The 18,580-nt window shown below is 42.6% G+C and overlaps 1 protein-coding gene and 2 non-coding genes across 4 annotated transcripts in view; all 3 read left to right on the forward strand.

Annotated features, from left to right (window-relative positions):
- Positions 1-18,580, forward strand: part of UBAP2 (ubiquitin associated protein 2) — a 97,051-nt gene that overhangs the window by 39,844 nt on the left and 38,627 nt on the right. The window contains exons 9-16 of one of the 2 annotated variants that reach the window (XM_006034838.3): positions 1,603-1,670; positions 3,546-3,735; positions 4,850-5,072; positions 6,628-6,902; positions 7,396-7,568; positions 9,186-9,393; positions 10,374-10,413; positions 14,797-14,980. In XM_006034838.3, coding sequence (XP_006034900.1) covers positions 1,603-1,670; positions 3,546-3,735; positions 4,850-5,072; positions 6,628-6,902; positions 7,396-7,568; positions 9,186-9,393; positions 10,374-10,413; positions 14,797-14,980 — 1,361 coding nt within the window. Of the gene's footprint in view, positions 1-1,602; positions 1,671-3,545; positions 3,736-4,849; positions 5,073-6,627; positions 6,903-7,395; positions 7,569-9,185; positions 9,394-10,373; positions 10,414-14,796; positions 14,981-17,901; positions 18,104-18,580 lie in introns of those variants that run through there. The other variant, XM_025216948.1, reaches the window with a different exon arrangement.
- On the forward strand, positions 7,032-7,114 carry LOC112552122. Its single transcript, XR_003096480.1, has one exon. It is a non-coding gene; the product is annotated as a small nucleolar RNA SNORD121A (small nucleolar RNA).
- Positions 16,134-16,216, forward strand: LOC112552123. Its single transcript, XR_003096481.1, has one exon. It is a non-coding gene; the product is annotated as a small nucleolar RNA SNORD121A (small nucleolar RNA).

Below are 18,580 nucleotides of genomic sequence, written 5' to 3' on the forward strand. Positions count from 1 at the left end.
CACAGTGTTTAACACTGAGTACGAGCGAACCTTTGCAAGGACAGGGGCTGGAATTTCAAATTCTAGTGAAATCCCTGTGAACTGTTTGAGTAAGTTAGTTTCCACTAGGCTTCATCTAAATACACAGATTAGTCTAAAGGAATGACTTTTTTTTTATACGGGTAAACTAAAAGCTGTGCAGCTCTGTGGGACAGACACTGTATCAGTTGAAATCTGGCTTGTATTGATCTAGCAGCTATACACTCATAGGTATTTATATATCTGCAGTCATACTAGGAAGCTGCGACTGTTTATCTACATTGCCTTAAGGCTTGTCTAAATACAAACTATATTGCTTTGCTATTCTGGGATATAGCCCCCCCCCCCTTTTGCTTATGATATTTATAGGAATAAACTAAAGTGTGCATATATACGGCTTTGTATCAGTTTAGCTGTATTTACATTTTGGTCTCTAACGGTATAAATATTTCAATAAAAAAAAATTCTGGAATAAAATTCTGTGTGTACCTTAGACCTTATAGCAATTTACCAGATTTACTCAAATCTAAGACAGTCCTGAATTAAAGATGACTCCCTCCCCAATGGTTTGATTCTATACATGGAACATTATAACAAATTTATAAATTGTTCATGTATAGAATCTAATTATTGGGGGTCATCTTTAATTCATCCCCTCCCCTGCATGGTAGGAGGGTCAGACAGTGGGGGACTGGTAGTATGGGGAGGTCAAGCAGCTTGCCCCCCTGCTTCCCCTTCTTCCTCTGCTTCTCCCTTCCCTGGCACAGAGCAAGGATAAGGGGGTGGGAAGAAAGCCTGACAGGGAAGCAGAGGGTGCAGGGGAGGAGAGGCAGGCAGCAGCTGTGGCTATGGCCCTGCCCCCAGGTAGCCACAGCAGCCACCTGCCTTGCCCCTGTCCCCGTCCCTACCACTGCCTTATACTTAATTCTGTTGTGGGGGGTGACATAGTCTTAAAATCGAGTAAAGAGAGTATTTTATTTGGTACAGAATTGTAGATGACACCTAACTGAAGCTTATCTGTCTTTTAGCACTTTTAAATATATGCAGTATGTTACTGTGCTGTTGATTTAACATTACTGATGCTTAAATGTGTAACAGTGGTTGGCAGACAAGGTTCCTTGGGTGAATTTGATATCTTTTATTAGACCATCCCAAATAGTTGGAGAATAGTTATTAAGCAAGCTTTCGGGTTCAAAAACCCTTCGTCAGGCTAAGGAAGTTTCAGCAGTCGGTGTGTGCTCTTCCTGGATGGAATGAAAAGTAAAGAAGCCAGCGGCTGGGCTGGTATGCATACAAGACAGGTAGTCAGTGAAAATGTAGATTGAGGAGTCAACTGCTGAAACTTCCTTAGCCTGACGAAGGGTTTTTGAACCCGAAAGCTTGCTTAATAACTACTTTCCAACTATTTGGGTTGGTCTAATAAAAGATATCAAATTCACCCAAGGAACCTTGTCTGCCTGTGTCCTTAGACCAACACAGCTACAACCTACACCCCTGTAACAACGGTTGAATCCTTTATTATGATTCTTGCTGCATGTAAAAATATAGATCCATGTTTAAATTCCACTTTTCTTTTCTCCTTAGCTTTCTGAAACCAAGGTTTTCACTGCTTCTTCTGTTCCAGCTGAAAACCATGTCGCTCCTGGGCAGAGGTAAAGTCTCTCAAATGCTCTTTTTCACTATTCCGAAAGAGTTGGTTATAGACATAATCCCCCCGCGCAAAGTAAGGGGAACACCCACTTCTGCCATGTTTTAAAACAAATGCTGGGTAAAACAGAACAGCAGTTCTATGTTAACTCTTGTGATCCAATAATGTTTTTACAGTTCTTACTTTTCTACTTTTACTGCTTGAAAGCACATGTATAGCTCACTGTTCTGATGCGAACAGCTCCACAAACCATGAAGTGGCCCTCGAGTCATGCTCAAGTACCCTAAATTCAGTTCTGCTCTTTGTTGCTGGAAGAACTCTTGGTAGCTTGTACCCACATGTGATTGTTGTCTTTTAAAATGTCCTCGTATAACCTTACTGCAGTGATTCTTAACCAGGGTGCCTTGAGATCCTTTCTAAAGGTGCTGTGGGGTACTGCACAATATTAAGTGTGCAAACGCCTACACATGAATCACAACCCAGAGGTTTCACATAGGAATCCTTGGTGTCAAAAACATTGACCTGTTTGTGGTCTTCCTGAGTTCTTTGCAATAGAAGAATTTCTCTTATTTTTTTTCCGTATTCAAGAAACAAGTGAAAGCCAAGAACTCATATTTTCCAGTGTGTGCCTTGAGTCTAACAAGGTTGAGAGCCGCTTCCCTACCACAATAAAATATTCAGTTTTACTACCTTCAGCACTGCTCCAGCCAAAACCAGTCCAGTGTGTTTTGGATAAACTTTAATCAGAATGTTTTAATACATTTGCTTCTATATTGGGCTCTGTCAACTGTACTAGAGCACACAAGATGCTATACTAAGGGTGTACACAGGCAAACACATACTTTGGTGTAATTTCAAGTTTTTTATGCTCATGTAGATTACAGTAGCCTGGGATTGGGATTGGATGGTCACGTGACTATTCTAGAAGTGCTCATGCAGTAAGCGTGTTGTTGCACCTTACTGCTCAGCAGTGGGGGAAACAAGTAGTAATCTGTGTGCCTTTAGCAAATGGCTGTCCCAGGATGGACACCAACTGATATAACTTAAACTGGTAGATTTTTACTGTCATTCTTTAAATAGTAATCCTCCATTGGAGTAAGGATTATAACCCTGGTCTAGGGGTTTACGTTGTCTGTCCACTCCTTTTTTTTGTTTTTGTTTCCTTCTCCCCATAGGTGTAACCCCTTGTCTGTCTGTCCCAGAGATGTTCCACGTCCTCACTGGCGATTTACCCTGAAGCAGTTTCAGCCCCTGGGTTGCATTGCTGCTTTTGCTGTAAAATCCCCACAGTCTAGTGACTTTGTTGCTACGTTTTTGACTTCCCCTGTATAAAATGGGGGTAGTATACCCATCTTAACCAGGATGAAACCGTTACTCATTAGTGTTCTGTAAAAAGCTGCGCAGTCTTCAGGTTGAGGATGTTGTTGCAGAAATGCGAAGCAGTGAGTGACAGGATCCACTCAAGTAAGGAAATGACAGCTCTTACCACTTACTTCAATTACTCAAGTCATGTAGGGACTCCATTAGCTTGCCACAGACGCCAAAAGGTGCTTGGCTTCTATAGTGATAGTTGGTTTAGACATGCTCAGAGAAACAATACTTAGCCTGCACTATGTTTCTGTTTTGAAAGGACAGAACTGAAATAGGTGTTTTCTTTAAATTTTGAAGCGGTAAAAGCAGGCAGCTAACAGGACTTTCTGTTTAAACGGGCCTGCATGCCATCTCTTTGAGAAGTGATGTATGGCAGAGACAGGGTTCACAAAGGTTACTAGCACAGCGGCTCTCACAGATCCCAACTGTTTGATTCTTTTTCTCATTTTTCAGTCGCTTCAGTCTTCAGTAATTTATACCATCTTAACTCCTTTTTTCCCCCTTGTAGCATCGATCTGGTAACATTGCTTCAGAAGCCTGTGACTTCCGGCCAAGAAACAGAAGGCAACTCCTTTGAGTCTCCCCAACAGCAGACTTTTGGCCAAGCCTTAGTCTTCACGAATTCCCAACATAACACCCAGATGGCATCAGGAACTGCAAGTTCCAGTGCTGTAAACTCCTATACAGCTCCGAGTCTGGTAAGAGTCGACCATTGCTGCTGCTGGGCTTTTTTTAAGACAGTAAATCTTAAGCAGTAAACTAACCAACTTCTCCAGCTATGGTTCCTTGTTCTTTCATAGGGTATTTTGGTATTGGCAAAATCGCAATTGCAAATGGTTTTGAAGTGTGAGAAGACAAAGGGACATGAACTAAATGTCTCTTCATCCACTCTATATCAGATGACACTTAAGTACCTTTTTTGGTGTGCTAGCCTGTTACTTGTCAGGCTAAGTGAATGGCTTTGTATTGATTCCTGGGAGTAGAGCAATGATGTTTGGTACATGTTGATTAAAATGAGACACCTTGTTTTTGAACTGTAGAATTCCCAGCCTGGAAACAGCCATGTTGTATTTTTCAAGCACATCTCTGACTGCTGTGTGGAAATCCAACTATTTCTGCTTTTTCTGGGCTAATGAAACTGCTCTTTGTTAGGTTCAGAGATTAGATGCTTGAATGTGTTTTCAAACAAAAAGTATTTTTTTTTTCCAAACAAAAAGTAAAAAAGTAAAAATCCCTGGCAAATTTTACCTTTATGATATGCTAAGGAACTACATAAACTAAATTATGTGTATAGCATCATTTTTAGCTTGGTACATTTAACCTGTTTCCATTAATAGAGGATGGAGCTATAACAGAGAGACAGCAGCATTGGGTCTGCTGCTAGTGTTAAGTTTTGTTTTTCCCTATTTAATGCCTTGGGCTAAAATATTAAATTGTCAGGAGTCAGCTGCTAGCAAGCATTTATCTTGGAGCTATGTTCCTGAAATACCTGGCTTTTGTTGTGGTAGTAGTAGCCCCTGTGGTTCAGTGGTATAATCCTTCTCTGCCACACAGGAGCCCTGGGTTCAATTCCTGGGTGCTTATAAAACTACAGCCATGGAGACACCAAATGTCTGGACTCAGTCTGACTTTTAGATTTGGTCTCAATGGCGGAAATGGGGATGGAAAGTCTGGGCAGACTCCACTCCTCCATACTCCTGCCTAGACATATGCATCAAAGGGTGATCTCTCACACGTAGATCATGATCCGGAAGGATCAACAGGTGCTGTAGTAGTAGTAGTAATATTGTTGTGTGTGTGTTCCTCTCCTAGTCTTCAGTTCTCTGTTCTGCATTTGGAGAACTTGCATCATCTAAATTGGCAAACTCCACTGGATCTCAGATCTTGGACCAATTGAAATCTCCAGGTTTGGGTCAGTTTACCTCTCAGCAAAATAGCAGCAGCTCCACTACCACCACCACCACCACCACTACCACCACATCATCCTGGGATCTAAAGCCCCCTATCACCCAATCTTCTGTCCTCAGTCAGTTTGGTAAGTGTTTGCACATGGGTTGATTGGTTGCTTTGTTGGTTTTTCTGTCTGTGAACCTTTGACTCCAGTATGAAATGCATGTAAGATTTTTTTTTGTTTTAATATTGAGAAATGACTTCACTCTTGAAATTAGCTTCTTAAAGGTGAATAATACATTTGGTCACACATTTATGCTAAGGTTCTATTTATAAAAGATGATAAATAGTGGTTATGTAAGCTGTGTTTTTGTAGATGTTTAAGTACACTCTTGGAAGGTGTTGAAGAAAGTTATAAGAAGCCTGTTGCTCTCATCTGTAATGATTGACCAGCCATTTGTTAAAAACTATTAATCAGTAACTTTTTAAAATCTATTTGTAAATGGACCGTTAATGTAAAGTTCTTTTGTATTCCTAAGAAAGACGGTTTTTCCCATTTTGTCTGTACTTCTGCCTCTTGAGGAGCTTACATACATGCAACATCGTATTCAGTCCCAGGCTATGTTAATGATATTTTCTTATGATGGGTTCTCCAGTTCTTTTGTGTAATGTGCATCTCAGTCTGAGAAATGTGTCCTCATGGATACCTAACCCTCCTGTGTAGAAGGAGGTAGTTCACAATCCCTTTCATTCACAATTGCACAGTTGAGTAGGATTAGTAAAGAGAAATAAAGGCCTGCCTATATGTGGTCACTTCCAGTGGTGCTCTGACTGGTTATCATCTTGTCAATGTGAAAGCAGCCAGTGTGGTAGGAACTACAATTATTCATGTAAAATAACATTAGGAAAGTATTTGAATGTATTTTCAGCTGCCTTCTAATGCACTTCGGCAGCTGAAAGGAGAAATGGGCACAGTGTGACCAGCAGCGTTCTGCAGATCTGCTGCGTTGTGGATTAGATGTTTGAGCCATTGCTTGTAAGTCTCTTCTATCCACTGAAATGTTGAGGGGAAATTTATGAAGGGCAGGTAGGCACCCAGCTTCCACTGGCTTTCAGCTGGCTCCTATTTATGCATTTGGCAATTTCCCCTTCTAAGAATCAGGAAGCCAGAAAGCCTAATTTATATTGTCTCTAGATTGTGGTAATTTCTCAGACAAGAATTGCCAAGAAAAACGTGAGTTGTTTTTTTTGCTTAGAATTGCACTTTTAGATATTTTTGTGCCATTTGCAGCAAGCTTCTTATGCTACAGAGATGTGTAAAGTCTGAATAGAATAATACAAAAGCTTTCCAGTAGTGTAAGGTCTTCTGTATAATGTAGCTGCATGGCCATGTAGATAGCTGAATAATCCTCTACTTCAGAAAAATGCTGCCTTAGAATCTGTTTTTATTTGAAGAACAAATGAAGTTGCCAGCCTTTACGATTGCAAAGGTAATGCTCAGGCTCTGAAGCTCATGCAAACTAATGCAGTGTTGTATGGCAGAGTCTATATGTGGTGTAAAACAATCGCCTTGAAAGGTGGGAATAAAACTGATTCTTTAACTATAGAGAAAAAGCCCCAAAGCCTAGACTGTGGGGTTTGACGTTTTAACTTTTGATGTGTTTTTTTTTTTTTTCCCCCCCCAAAAAATTGTCGGCTAGACTTTAAATCCCAGCCTGAACCGTCCCCAGTTCTGAGCCAGCTGAGCCAGCGACAGCAACAGCAGACGCAATCAGTCCCTGTTCCTCCTCCTGGGTTGGAGTCCTTTTCCTCCCAGGTAAAGCTCCGAGAGCCATCGCCAGTAGACGGCTCTACCGCTGTTAGCAAAATTCTGCAGCTCCCCAGCATGTCTGTGGATAACCAGGCAGTGTCAGCCCATCAGACGCAGCAGAAACAGATCAAACCACCGAAACGGAGGATACCCCCCGCTTCTAAGGTGGGTAACACAGCAGAGACCAGTGCATAGGAAATCTGTTTTGGGATACATAGGTGATTGGGACAAGATGATTTTATAATAGTTGTCATGTGTTTTTGCTCATAACAACTGAGAACTGTGTAGCTTATAGTCCAGAAGACAGTGATGTATTTTTCCAAGCACATATCGGATTGCTCTGTGAGGAAATCCAACCACTTCTGAGTTTTCTGGACTAATTTTGGGCATGGTGAAGTGAATTCTGAGAATGCAATAACCTTTTAGTAGACACAAGACATTATGGCCTAATCTTTCAAGCCCCCAAAAGAAATATAGGACCAACAAAAGAAGAGCTGAGCTGGAGGACTTCTAGATAGGTGAAAGTAAGGCAAGGCCTGTGCTTGTAATCAGGTTAGATCCTTTGTTTTCAGTGCATTGCTAGTTTTGGAGAAAGAAGTGGTTCTGGTGACTGTCTTCTTCCATGAAGATGTAGCAGTTGTGTATTGTTTTTTTCCAGATTCCTGCCTCTGCAGTGGAAATGCCTGGATCAGCTGATGTGACAGGGTTAAATGTTCAGTTTGGAGCCCTGGAGTTTGGGTCAGAGCCTGCACTCCCAGAATTTGGATCGGCTCCAAGCAATGAAAATACCAGCCAGGCGCCCACCAGTAGCTTGTACTCCAAACCTGTAAAGTACGTATGCGTTCTGCTTGTGTGTCCTTGTGCCTTCTCTGCAAGGCCGATCTTGTGAAAGAAAAGGCATGTGAGGGTAAAGGTGTCTTCTGTCAATGGACACTACATGTATCTGTCTTAGGAAGCACAATGCAATGGTATGAAAGAGATTGGTAGCTAAAATGAGAAGGTCTAGATGTGAATTAGGGTCTTCCTTCCAGAAATGGTTTGGAGCAGTGATAAAATGAATGTAAATGTTCCTTTTAGGAGCTCTTCTACTGTTGCTTTAAGCTGATAAACTTAAAATGCTAATTTCCCAAATTGTTTGAGGGCTTAGCTCTGCACAGACGGCGTGCGCTCATTCTCAATCCAACATAGAATGGCAATATACCCTCATACATATAAATCCGATGTCACTGGAGGATCAAAAAGGAAGCCAGGCTCTGAAGGAGGCAGAAGTACTTATTTTTATTAAAGTAACCAGTAATAGAGTCAATACAAACATACCAGCCATGTATATTTGACTCCCTGAATGTTCTTTCGGGGTTTTGTTTCAATATAAATTGTCCTTTAAAGTTTATCCAGAGCTGGATAGCAAAAATAAACATTTACAAAACTTCCGCTGATTTTAAATGTTTCTAAAAGTCCCAAACAGGGTTTTTGTTTTTAAAATCACCCTTGTAATTTTTGCAGACCAAACACTGAAGCATTCTGCTGATGCACCGAAGCCCAAGAGACATGCATTAGGAAGAGATTATAAACAAAACTGGAGAAATGTCTAGTTTCAGTATCCAACATTATGAAAAATAAACTACCTACTAGTATTTCGGTGTGAACTGTCTTAGAAGTTTGTATTGCAGGCAAGGAAATTTAGCTTTCAAAAAGTGGTTTTTAACCTAGCACCCTTCCTATGGAATCCACACCAGTCCTATAGGTCTGCAGTGGTGCTGGAGAGAGTGAAATGTTAAAAAATCAGAATTTTTTAGAGAAACAAATTTTAATCTGGTTTTAAATTGTCATGTTTGCAGCCCTGTATTTAAATGTATTGCTTAAAGCTCTTGGTCTGACCTGTGGTCCTATTAAGTTGGTCTCTGATACCAGTATGTAGAGACTGTTTCCACCCAAAATCTTACAATGCTTTTTTAATGCTTTTAATTTTGGAAAACAGAAAGCTACTTTCGACTGTGTCTTCTGTTCGTTTATTGGGCTGGAATGCTGTTGCAGTTTTCAGGGGGCTCAGGTTAACAGTCTTCTCACCATGGAAATGGCCTCTCTAGACCCAGGCTGATTCAGAAAGCAGGAATATAAAGATAATTGATAGTCCCTTTATGAGGAAGTAGAATGAAATATGGGATGACAAAATGTAGTTAAGTGCTGATGCCTCAACTCTGGTCTTGGGTGGGAGAAATGCCCCCTGTTGCTCAGTGCAGATGCTGGCTTGGAAACGGAAACCGATTAATGCGGACCTAGGCAAAATGATAGATTCTCCGTCTCGTTCGGGTTATCTAGCGTAAGCAACTTCTAGCTGAGCAACCAGGTATTCAGTTCTAGATTACTGTGTGGCAGCTGGTATTTTGGGGAAGGTGTTTCAGGTGACATTTACCAAAATGCTAAATGATTTTTACTTTTTTTTTTCAGTGATCCTTTGAATACCTCTTTGCCAATATCCAATACAGTACAGGAGTCCACCTATACAACCTCTGCCATCACCTCTTCCAGTCTGACCTGCTCATCTCAGAGCACTAGCCCAGTAACAACTTCCTCCTATGACCAGACAGCTGTGCATAGCAGGATAGCATACCAAAGTTCCATGGCTCCATCAGAAACAACCCCTGTCGCAGCCACGGTGAGTAGGTTTCAGATGCCGGGGATCTTGAACAGGGTCTGGCCATTAGTCTGGGGTACATATTTTGATATCTCAAATTGCGCTAGCTACCATTCTGACTGTGGGTTGTGAAACACTCATCCTGAAACGCGAGTCGTTTTTAAAAAAAACATAAATTCACGTTACGCAGCGAGTGCAGTACCTTGTCAGTGTAACTTAAGGGTAAAAACCTCCATGTATTACGTTTGTACATGGTGTGCTCAGTGGAGATCAAATTGGCTGTGGCTTTCGGGCAGTACCATGGTGTAAAGGTTTGATAAAATAGAAGAATAAAAGACTAAGTAGAATTTGCACATTTACATATTAAAGATCACAAGGCCATTTCTTAAAGTACAGTAACACTGCCTTTATATAGCTTGGTGTGCCTTCTGGGAAGGATTTTAAGCTTAATTATTCTCTGACCTCTGTTAGTGGCCCAGCCACACTTGTCTTCTGAACCAGCTCCTCTCTGGTCACGAGGATTAAATGCAAACACCCAATTTTGTACTCCAGAATGATCCAAGCAACTGCTTTCTTCTCCAACCTTATCTTCCAGTGCAGTGTTTTAGTCTTTCCATTGATCTGCATGATTTGGATAGCTGCAGTAGTATGGCAGTAGTAGTTCTCTTGTGTTGCTAATTTCTACGGCCTTGGGTTTTTTTGGGTTTTTTCCATCATCGTTCCCAGGAGCCTGAGGTTTGTATCATGTATATTTTACCCCTTGGCCTCCTTCACATGGACATAGTTTGAGCAGTTCTGTATATGCATCCCTGCAGACTTCCCACCTAAGACCCCTTTCTTGGATAGTGAAGTTCGAGGAACACTAGTGACTTGTTTACATTCATTTCAAATGGCAAGGAAATAGGAGACTTAGTGACAAAGCTTGCTAAATGCTCGAACGTTGAGTATCTAATATCACCTCCACAAGGGGGTTGACTAATTCATTTTTCCTTTGTTCGCAGAATGGGCACAGTGGTGTTCGAACACAGCCAACACTTGACAGTAAGTTTCCATAGCTCCATTATATACAGACCTGCTTTTCTGACCCTTCTGGACCCCCTCCATATTTACCCAACAGCAATAATGATAGCTAGTTTCAGGTTTTGTCCAGCTGTCCCTGTGTAATTTTTGGCTGAACAGTTTGGTTTATGTTGTACTTGCACAGAACAGGCCGCTAATTTTCTTGGCTAATAGTAAAATGTGAAATCAGCTTGACTAATTCTAGGCCCAGATGTGGAGTGCGGGCTGGTGATGGGAGGCTGCTAATTTTACTATACAATTCCTGCATGTGGGTTGAATTCGGCTGGGCATTTTTACCAGCTTTCCCACTAACATTTGGAAAGCTCAGATTTCTGCCTTTTTTACTGGCAGTTAAAAAAAAAAGATCGTGGCTTTGCATTGTTGTTTTACTCTTTACTCTGCCAGCCTCCTTGGTCACAGCACGCTTCTGGAGGGATGGCTGGCTGACACGCTCCCTCTGCTGGATGACTTGCTGTGTTGTAGTCGGAATATCCTGGGCATTTATACACATACCTTTTTGACTCGCGATGCGCCGGAGATCCAGTAGGTCGGAGCAGACTCGATTAATCAAGTCTGCTCCGCGTGTGAGCTGATGCTCACTGCTGTGCCACGTGCAGTTGTATAAGCGGCAAAATGCATGTCAACATGCAGAAAATGGCAGCGGTGTGCTTTTGAACTAAAACACCTTCAATGTGTTTTAGTTCAGAAGCGCGCTGCCGCCACTTTCTCAGCACTGATGTGCATTTTGCCCCTTACACAACTGCATGCACCGCAGTGCCGGGCGCTTTTAAAAGCACCTGACGTTGCGGTGCAAGCAAGTGTACAAATGCCAGGCATTCAGAGGGTCATTTGGGTCCTTATCTTGATCTTTGTTAAAGGTTGGCTCCCTGGAGTTACTTTCATTACCAAAAAAAAAAAAAAAAAAAGTCGCTTTTGTACCCTCTCTTTCCTTATCTGCACTGTTTTCTACAAGACGTGCACAGATTCATCTCCCCCTCATCTGTACTTTGTGCCCATGCCAACTTCTGAGAGAGGCATCTGCCTCCCAGACGGTCACACTTGGCATCAGAGAAGGGGGCACCTTGACCTTTTAATGCCTTTTTATACTGGTTCTTTTAATGGATAAGGTGACCACATGGGACAGTGTGAAATTTGGGACACTGCCCCCCTCTGCAGGCTGCAGGGCGGAAATGGCTTGTTAATAATCCATTATTCTTTACTTCACAGGTGTTAGCAATCACCTGTGAAGTAACAGTCTATGTCAATGGGAAATTTAGCTGTCTGCTGGGGCTTCCTATTTCACAGCTCCTGCCACTCTGCCTCCCTGCCCCAGCCAGCCAGCACCAGCCTCCCGGACTGTCCCTGCCAATCTGGACCATATGGTCACCCTACAAATGTAGAGCTTGAATATCCAGCTCGGTAAACCTGATGTGCTTCACTAGCATTACATTCATTTGGAGGAGGGCAGGGAATAACACATAGATCTGGGGAGTTACCAGCTCAGTTGCTCCCAAAATGCATAAAACTATTTTCAAACTGGAAATTTACTTCTCACCTGCACACAAATTGCACAAGTCAGATGTGCTATAGTATAGTGACCTGCTTTGTAACTAGAGAGTAAAAATCCAAGTAATAAAAGCTAGGTCTTGATAGAACCACTTCAATGTCTCTGACTTCTTGATACGGAAAACAAACCGTCCTTGGATGACCTTGTGACATTTGAGATGCATGTTGTTCCAGAGACCAGCCTCTATATAATACCCACCCCTAATCCTGTACTATGACTGAAAGAGGGCTAAGGAGCACTACTGTGTTTTCTGCTTTTTGAATCCATAACAAGGAGACAGCCTCTAACTCCTCCTCATTTCCTTACGTCAGTGTCCAGTCTGTAGCCAAACCATTCTCTTTTTTTCCTCTATAATACAAATTATGACCTTGTTTTCTGTCCATGATGTTAAAATTCTAGTCTAAGTCCTTATTCTGTATCTTGGCTATTGTAATCTCCTCTTGTCTAAATCGGGGATGGGCAACCTGTAGCACAAGTGGCCAGGGGTAGCTTCTGCTTGTGGCACACAGCAGACCAGGGAGGGGGCAGGCAGTGCAGTGGCTGATAGAGCAGGGAGCCCAAAGCAGAGCAGCTAACTGGGGAGGGGAAGGAAATCAGAATGACATTTGGAGAAGGTGGGGCCAGTTTGTGGCACACCTGCCAAAAAGGGTCAGCTCCCACTGGTCTAAATCATGCCCTCTCTCAACCTTCCTAGCCATTCATCATATGGTGGTTTATTGCCTTGCCTACATTACTCCTTCTGTTTCCCTTCCCTGGCTTTCATCATCCTCATGCACCAAGGTCCTTCATAACACTGTCCCTCTGCCCTGTTGGCTTATACAGTGTCAGACTTGCCACTTCCTCTGCAAAGGATGTCAGCCTTGTTCATCCATTCAAGAGTCTCTCACTCTTCCCTGTGCCTTTTTCTGTGCCCACCCCACTTTGCAGGCAACTCCTTAGCTGAATTGATTGGTCATCACCATCTCTTTTCGGACTCCGTCTCAAGCCACAGTTCTGCTTCAATGCCAACAAGTCAGTCAGCCAGCCAGCATCGGATTGTGTCTGTTGGGACTCGTGGATATCATTTATTTAAATGGGCATCACCCAACAGTGCATTCAGTTCCCACAAAAACATACTTTTATATTTTTTGTTGTGCCCTCTGTTCCCATATCTTATCTGTGACACTATGGCTCTTCTAAAATCAGATTATAAGCTTGGCAAGGCAGACGCTGCATATCTGTTTGTGCAGAGCTTGTCCTGGCACCTTGAGGGAAACCACAGACTAATAGCATGAAAAGACAATGATGGTTAACTTCCAAGCACTTATCCAATTTCCATGGAGGACATGCTTAACACTGAGTCTTCTTCCTTGTGTTCTTTGTAGATATGCATTTTATTAGGTCTAACTAACCTAGGGATGTTCACTGAAATAAATCAAGTTGCTCAAGGATACAGACCAGTACATGTACGGTCCAACTGGCCTTTCAAATGTTAATGATGGATGACTGAATTTCAGTATGCAGGTCAAGTGAGCGCCTGGGTATATTTTAATTGAGGGCCTTCCTGGGATGTCACACATTAATGGCATAGATTGAGCAGGATGTTTTCAATAGCATGCTAGAATTGTCCATGTAAACATCACACAGCACCAGTCTCCTGGAAAGGTGCCTTCATAACGAGGTGATGATTTTTTAGCTTGCATGCAGTGGAAAGTAGCATTTCCAGGGTAGGTGAAAAACAAGGCTATATCATTTAACCGTTTGGTCACTGAAACTTCTCAGTGGTACAGTGCCATACTTGACTGTGGCTTATTTTGTTTCATTGTCAGCACGACCAATTTTTAAAGCCAGTGTTTGAAAAAAGGTACTGCATTTCTGCCCAGTTTTGATAAATTCTGCTTGCTGCATTTGTGATCTGGCCAACCTTAAACTTGCTTGCAGTGGTTTAAAAGAGTTGAGGGGGGGTTGTTGCTGTGGTTTGTAGATGATTTTTTTTTAGTTCTGAAGAAGCATAGGTACGTGTAGATTTAGACATACACAGCAGATCCTTATCTCAAGGAGCTTAAGCTTTGCAGATGAGACTTTACAAGAAGAGTCGGGTGATATGGGAAGAAGGGAGGAGGATTATGGAAGTTGCAGAATGTTATTTTAGTTGCATACAAGCCAGTAGTGCCTCTCTCTTTGTATTGGGCTTGGTGAATGTGGTTTTTAAAGCTAGGAGTTTTTTGCATTTGGTAAGTAATGCTGTTATACAAAATCCTACAATGAGGGTAGGAATAATCAGTTCCCAAAATCAGTGAGTCTTGAGGAAGGACTCTGAGGAGGAGGTGGAGGTTGTACGAAGACTGTGGAGGATGTTCTGGGCAGGCGGAGACATAGGCAAAGGTCCAACAGCATGAGGAAGCTGTGCAAGGCATGCTATATTGGTAGAGCATTGGTGTGAATGGGAGCCGCATAGGCAAAGTGGAATTTGAAAGGACTGGACTCCAGTATGAGGGTTTGTGTGGGCGGTGAGACCTGCAGATGCATGCAAAAGCACAGCAAAGTGACAGGAAGAAACTATAAGGAATGTTATTTGTTAAAAATCGACCAGTGAAGATCATGAACCTGCTATGAAGAAAAAAAAAAAGGATAATGACAAAGTTGTGACAAAAGGATGTTTCAAGAATTAGTCCTAAAGTTCCTAGTACCTATGTGTCACATGTTTATGGATCAGTTGGAATATTCTACCTTGCCTTGAGAGACCCCGTGTCCCTGAGCCCTGCCCGTCATGTTAGGTGTGCTTGAATTCCTCTCTGAATGGCTTTTTTAACTTGCAGCTACTTCATCAGTTCCAGCGTCTAAGACAGAGCCCTCACCCTCGCTGCCTACTGCAGGGTCTCTTCCCAGCGTGGCATCCACCACTGCTTCGCTTCTGCCTTCAGCACCACAGCACACGGCAACATTACCCAGCTTGCCCCAGTCCAGCGACTTGGCCAGCAGCTCGCTCTCCCAGTTAAGCAGGTACAGTAGGATATGTGAGGAAGGGAATAACGGCCCTGTGTGCAAGACGGACAGAGCAAGTTGGTACTACAGCTTCAGAGATTGGGATCCTTATCTTGTTGTAATGTAAATTAGGACAGGAATCCAAAAAGGACCAAGGTCATGATTCTGGTGGCAAAATGTGAACTGCATAACACCTGTCTGTGGTACTGTAGTCGCAGATCACTGCCCCTGGAGTCCTACGTAGATCTGAAAGCAATATTGTGTTAGAGACCGTGTTACCTTAAAAGGAGACTCTTGTATACAGCTCCTGGTCTGTTGTTTTTCCCATTTTTTTGCATAGTACCTGCTGTTGACTTGGCCAGTATTTTCCTTCCATCTATTCCTGTCCATCTGTGCAGCAGTGTTGATAGGCCAAATGAAGTCTTGCCACCCGTTTGGCTCCTATGGTCTGATATTCGCCAAGTTGCCTTGGCTCGAGTCTGTGGGATCTCTGATTCCAAGGTGATCTCCTAGCTGAGGACTGGCCAGACCAAAGGCTTCCAAGCCCCAAGATCAGATGAGAACAAGCACATTCAGTCTGGTTTAGCCAGTGCTTCGTAAGGTGTAAAAGTCCAGTCCTTGGCAACTTTTCTGGCTCATTTTAAATATTTTAATTGTAGTTTTATCCTCACTACTCACATATTTTTTAAAAGGTTGGGGTAGGGAGGAAAGCATTGGTTGGGACTTGGGGTTGAGAATGGCTCTTGCTCAGGTATTTCCTTGAGGAAATGTGAAAACTAGGATTGCTCTGGAAATTCAGTCCATCATGGTTTCTGGTTCTTCCGCACTAGCTGTTCGAGTCCCGTCCCACTGCATACGATTAAGACTTCCATTCTCCAGCATAAGAGATCCTGATTTCTGCATGTTATTTCTAGAGTCTAGCTGTGGATCGCATAAACCCTTATTGGTCTTGTCCATCTCTCAGTGAATGGTCATTACCTTTTTGTACTGATGCCATGGTATTGGGGGAAACCCCAGGTAATGAGCATTATTCCATTCACCCTAGAAAAATCTCTGGTTCTGTGGTAGCACCTTACTTTTGAAAGGACCCCCAGAGCATGTGGCAAGGCGAAGCTATGCACTTTGGTAGCCATTCAGGTTTGGGTTGGGCGGTGGTGAATCTTTTGAGCAACCTGAAAAGACTGTGATGCCTCACTTCCAAGCACATATCTGACTTGCATGTGCAGACAGTTCTGGAGTCTGAGTCTTTTCAGTAGTGTGTCTCATGATGAATCTGAATCTCTCTAGGGAATATGCTTCCTAAACTACTTATGCACGACAGACCCACTTCTTTTCTTCTGGCACGTTGCCATCCTGATAGCTGCAGTATGGGAAGGGCATCAAAAAATGGGAGCGAGACTGCCGGGCCTTGTGGGATTCTCCAGCTTTGACAAGCTGCCAAAGTAGCCAGCCCTCTGCCGGGCTATGCCCCTTGCACTCAACTCAGCCTTGTGACTAGTCATGAGCATCTCCAAGAAAAGTCTTGAAGTGTTTAATTGTATTTAAGGCAATTCACTCCCCTCCTTTTGATGCGAGTGGGTCTGCTTTATTGCCAAACCTCTGATAGGAAGGAAACATAAAGATGTTGTGAGAAGACCCAGTTTGAAGTTAATTTGCTTCTCCAGTGTATGGCTTTGTATTCTCATTTTGGGAGAGTTCTGATTTTTTGCACCTGGAGTAAAGGTGTAGCTGCTTGTCACCAAAAACACTTAAGAATGAGCTTTCTCTGCCTAGCACAGGGGCTTTTTTATAAGACTGCCACTTAAGGCTGGGACAAGCCTTGCTGTTGGCGTTCAGGCTAGGAGGTTGAGAGTGGTCTGTTGTAGGTAGAATGAGGTTGCTTCTTAAAGCTTGGTCCTTTACAGGAGTCTATTCCAACATTTTCTTAGCAGAGGAGTGTTTTCACCAGGAATTAAAAGGATATTGAAGGTAAAAGTAATTGAGCTGCAAACCTCCTGAGCTGGAAATAGTGGAAGTGTAAATCAGGGAAAAAAAACTGCAGTACAGGGTAGATGAGCTGGTGAAAAGGTTAAGGTCAGGAGTTTGAAAGTGATTGGCTGTCTGGAAAATAGAGACATTGGGAAGGCAGTTTTCCTTCTGCTGTACACACTTCACAACTAGCAGGAGGCATGGAGATTTCTTCCCTTAATTTTTGGTAGGGGGCTTCTGAGGAGGAGATTTAGTCTGATGGAGGGCTATTCTGATGGTGTGTGAAGCAAGGAACTTATCACTTGTTTGCTTGTCTTCCAATGCTGAGATCTTCCTTTATGATTTTTTACCTGTCCCGAAAAGATAGCCTGTCCTCATTGTAAACAGGGAGCTATTTGGGCCTTTAGAAATAAACAGTTTTATTAAATGAGATTATCTACGTTTAGAAAGCGGAGGCTTTCCTGCAGCAGTAGAAGTTGGACAGACTTAAAGTTGCTCTGGTATCTTCTGATACCTGTAAACACCTGTTCAGCCACTGGTTTTTCTTGAACCAGTATCTCTAACTGTATCTTTTAATTATCTTTCTACTTAGGATGTCCATTGTGGATATAACACGTAATGGAGATCTTACTGTGTTCTGATTTTTTTTTTTTTTTTTTTGAAGTAGAATGAAATATGGGATGACAAAATGTAGTTAAGTGCTGATGCCTCAACTCTGGTCTTGGGTGGGAGAAATGCCCCCTGTTGCTCAGTGCAGATGCTGGCTTGGAAACGGAAACCGATTAATGCGGACCTAGGCAAAATGATAGATTCTCCGTCTCGTTCGGGTTATCTAGCGTAAGCAACTTCTAGCTGAGCAACCAGGTATTCAGTTCTAGATTACTGTGTGGCAGCTGGTATTTTGGGGAAGGTGTTTCAGGTGACATTTACCAAAATGCTAAATGATTTTTACTTTTTTTTTTCAGTGATCCTTTGAATACCTCTTTGCCAATATCCAATACAGTACAGGAGTCCACCTATACAACCTCTGCCATCACCTCTTCCAGTCTGACCTGCTCATCTCAGAGCACTAGCCCAGTAACAACTTCCTCCTATGACCAGACAGCTGTGCATAGCAGGATAGCATACCAAAGTTCCATGGCTCCATCAGAAACAACCCCTGTCGCAGCCACGGTGAGTAGGTTTCAGATGCCGGGGATCTTGAACAGGGTCTGGCCATTAGTCTGGGGTACATATTTTGATATCTCAAATTGCGCTAGCTACCATTCTGACTGTGGGTTGTGAAACACTCATCCTGAAACGCGAGTCGTTTTTAAAAAAAACATAAATTCACGTTACGCAGCGAGTGCAGTACCTTGTCAGTGTAACTTAAGGGTAAAAACCTCCATGTATTACGTTTGTACATGGTGTGCTCAGTGGAGATCAAATTGGCTGTGGCTTTCGGGCAGTACCATGGTGTAAAGGTTTGATAAAATAGAAGAATAAAAGACTAAGTAGAATTTGCACATTTACATATTAAAGATCACAAGGCCATTTCTTAAAGTACAGTAACACTGCCTTTATATAGCTTGGTGTGCCTTCTGGGAAGGATTTTAAGCTTAATTATTCTCTGACCTCTGTTAGTGGCCCAGCCACACTTGTCTTCTGAAC

Source organism: Alligator sinensis, unplaced genomic scaffold, assembly GCF_000455745.1.
Source record: "Alligator sinensis unplaced genomic scaffold, ASM45574v1 scaffold132_1, whole genome shotgun sequence".
In the NCBI taxonomy this organism is placed as follows: domain Eukaryota; kingdom Metazoa; phylum Chordata; order Crocodylia; family Alligatoridae; genus Alligator; species Alligator sinensis.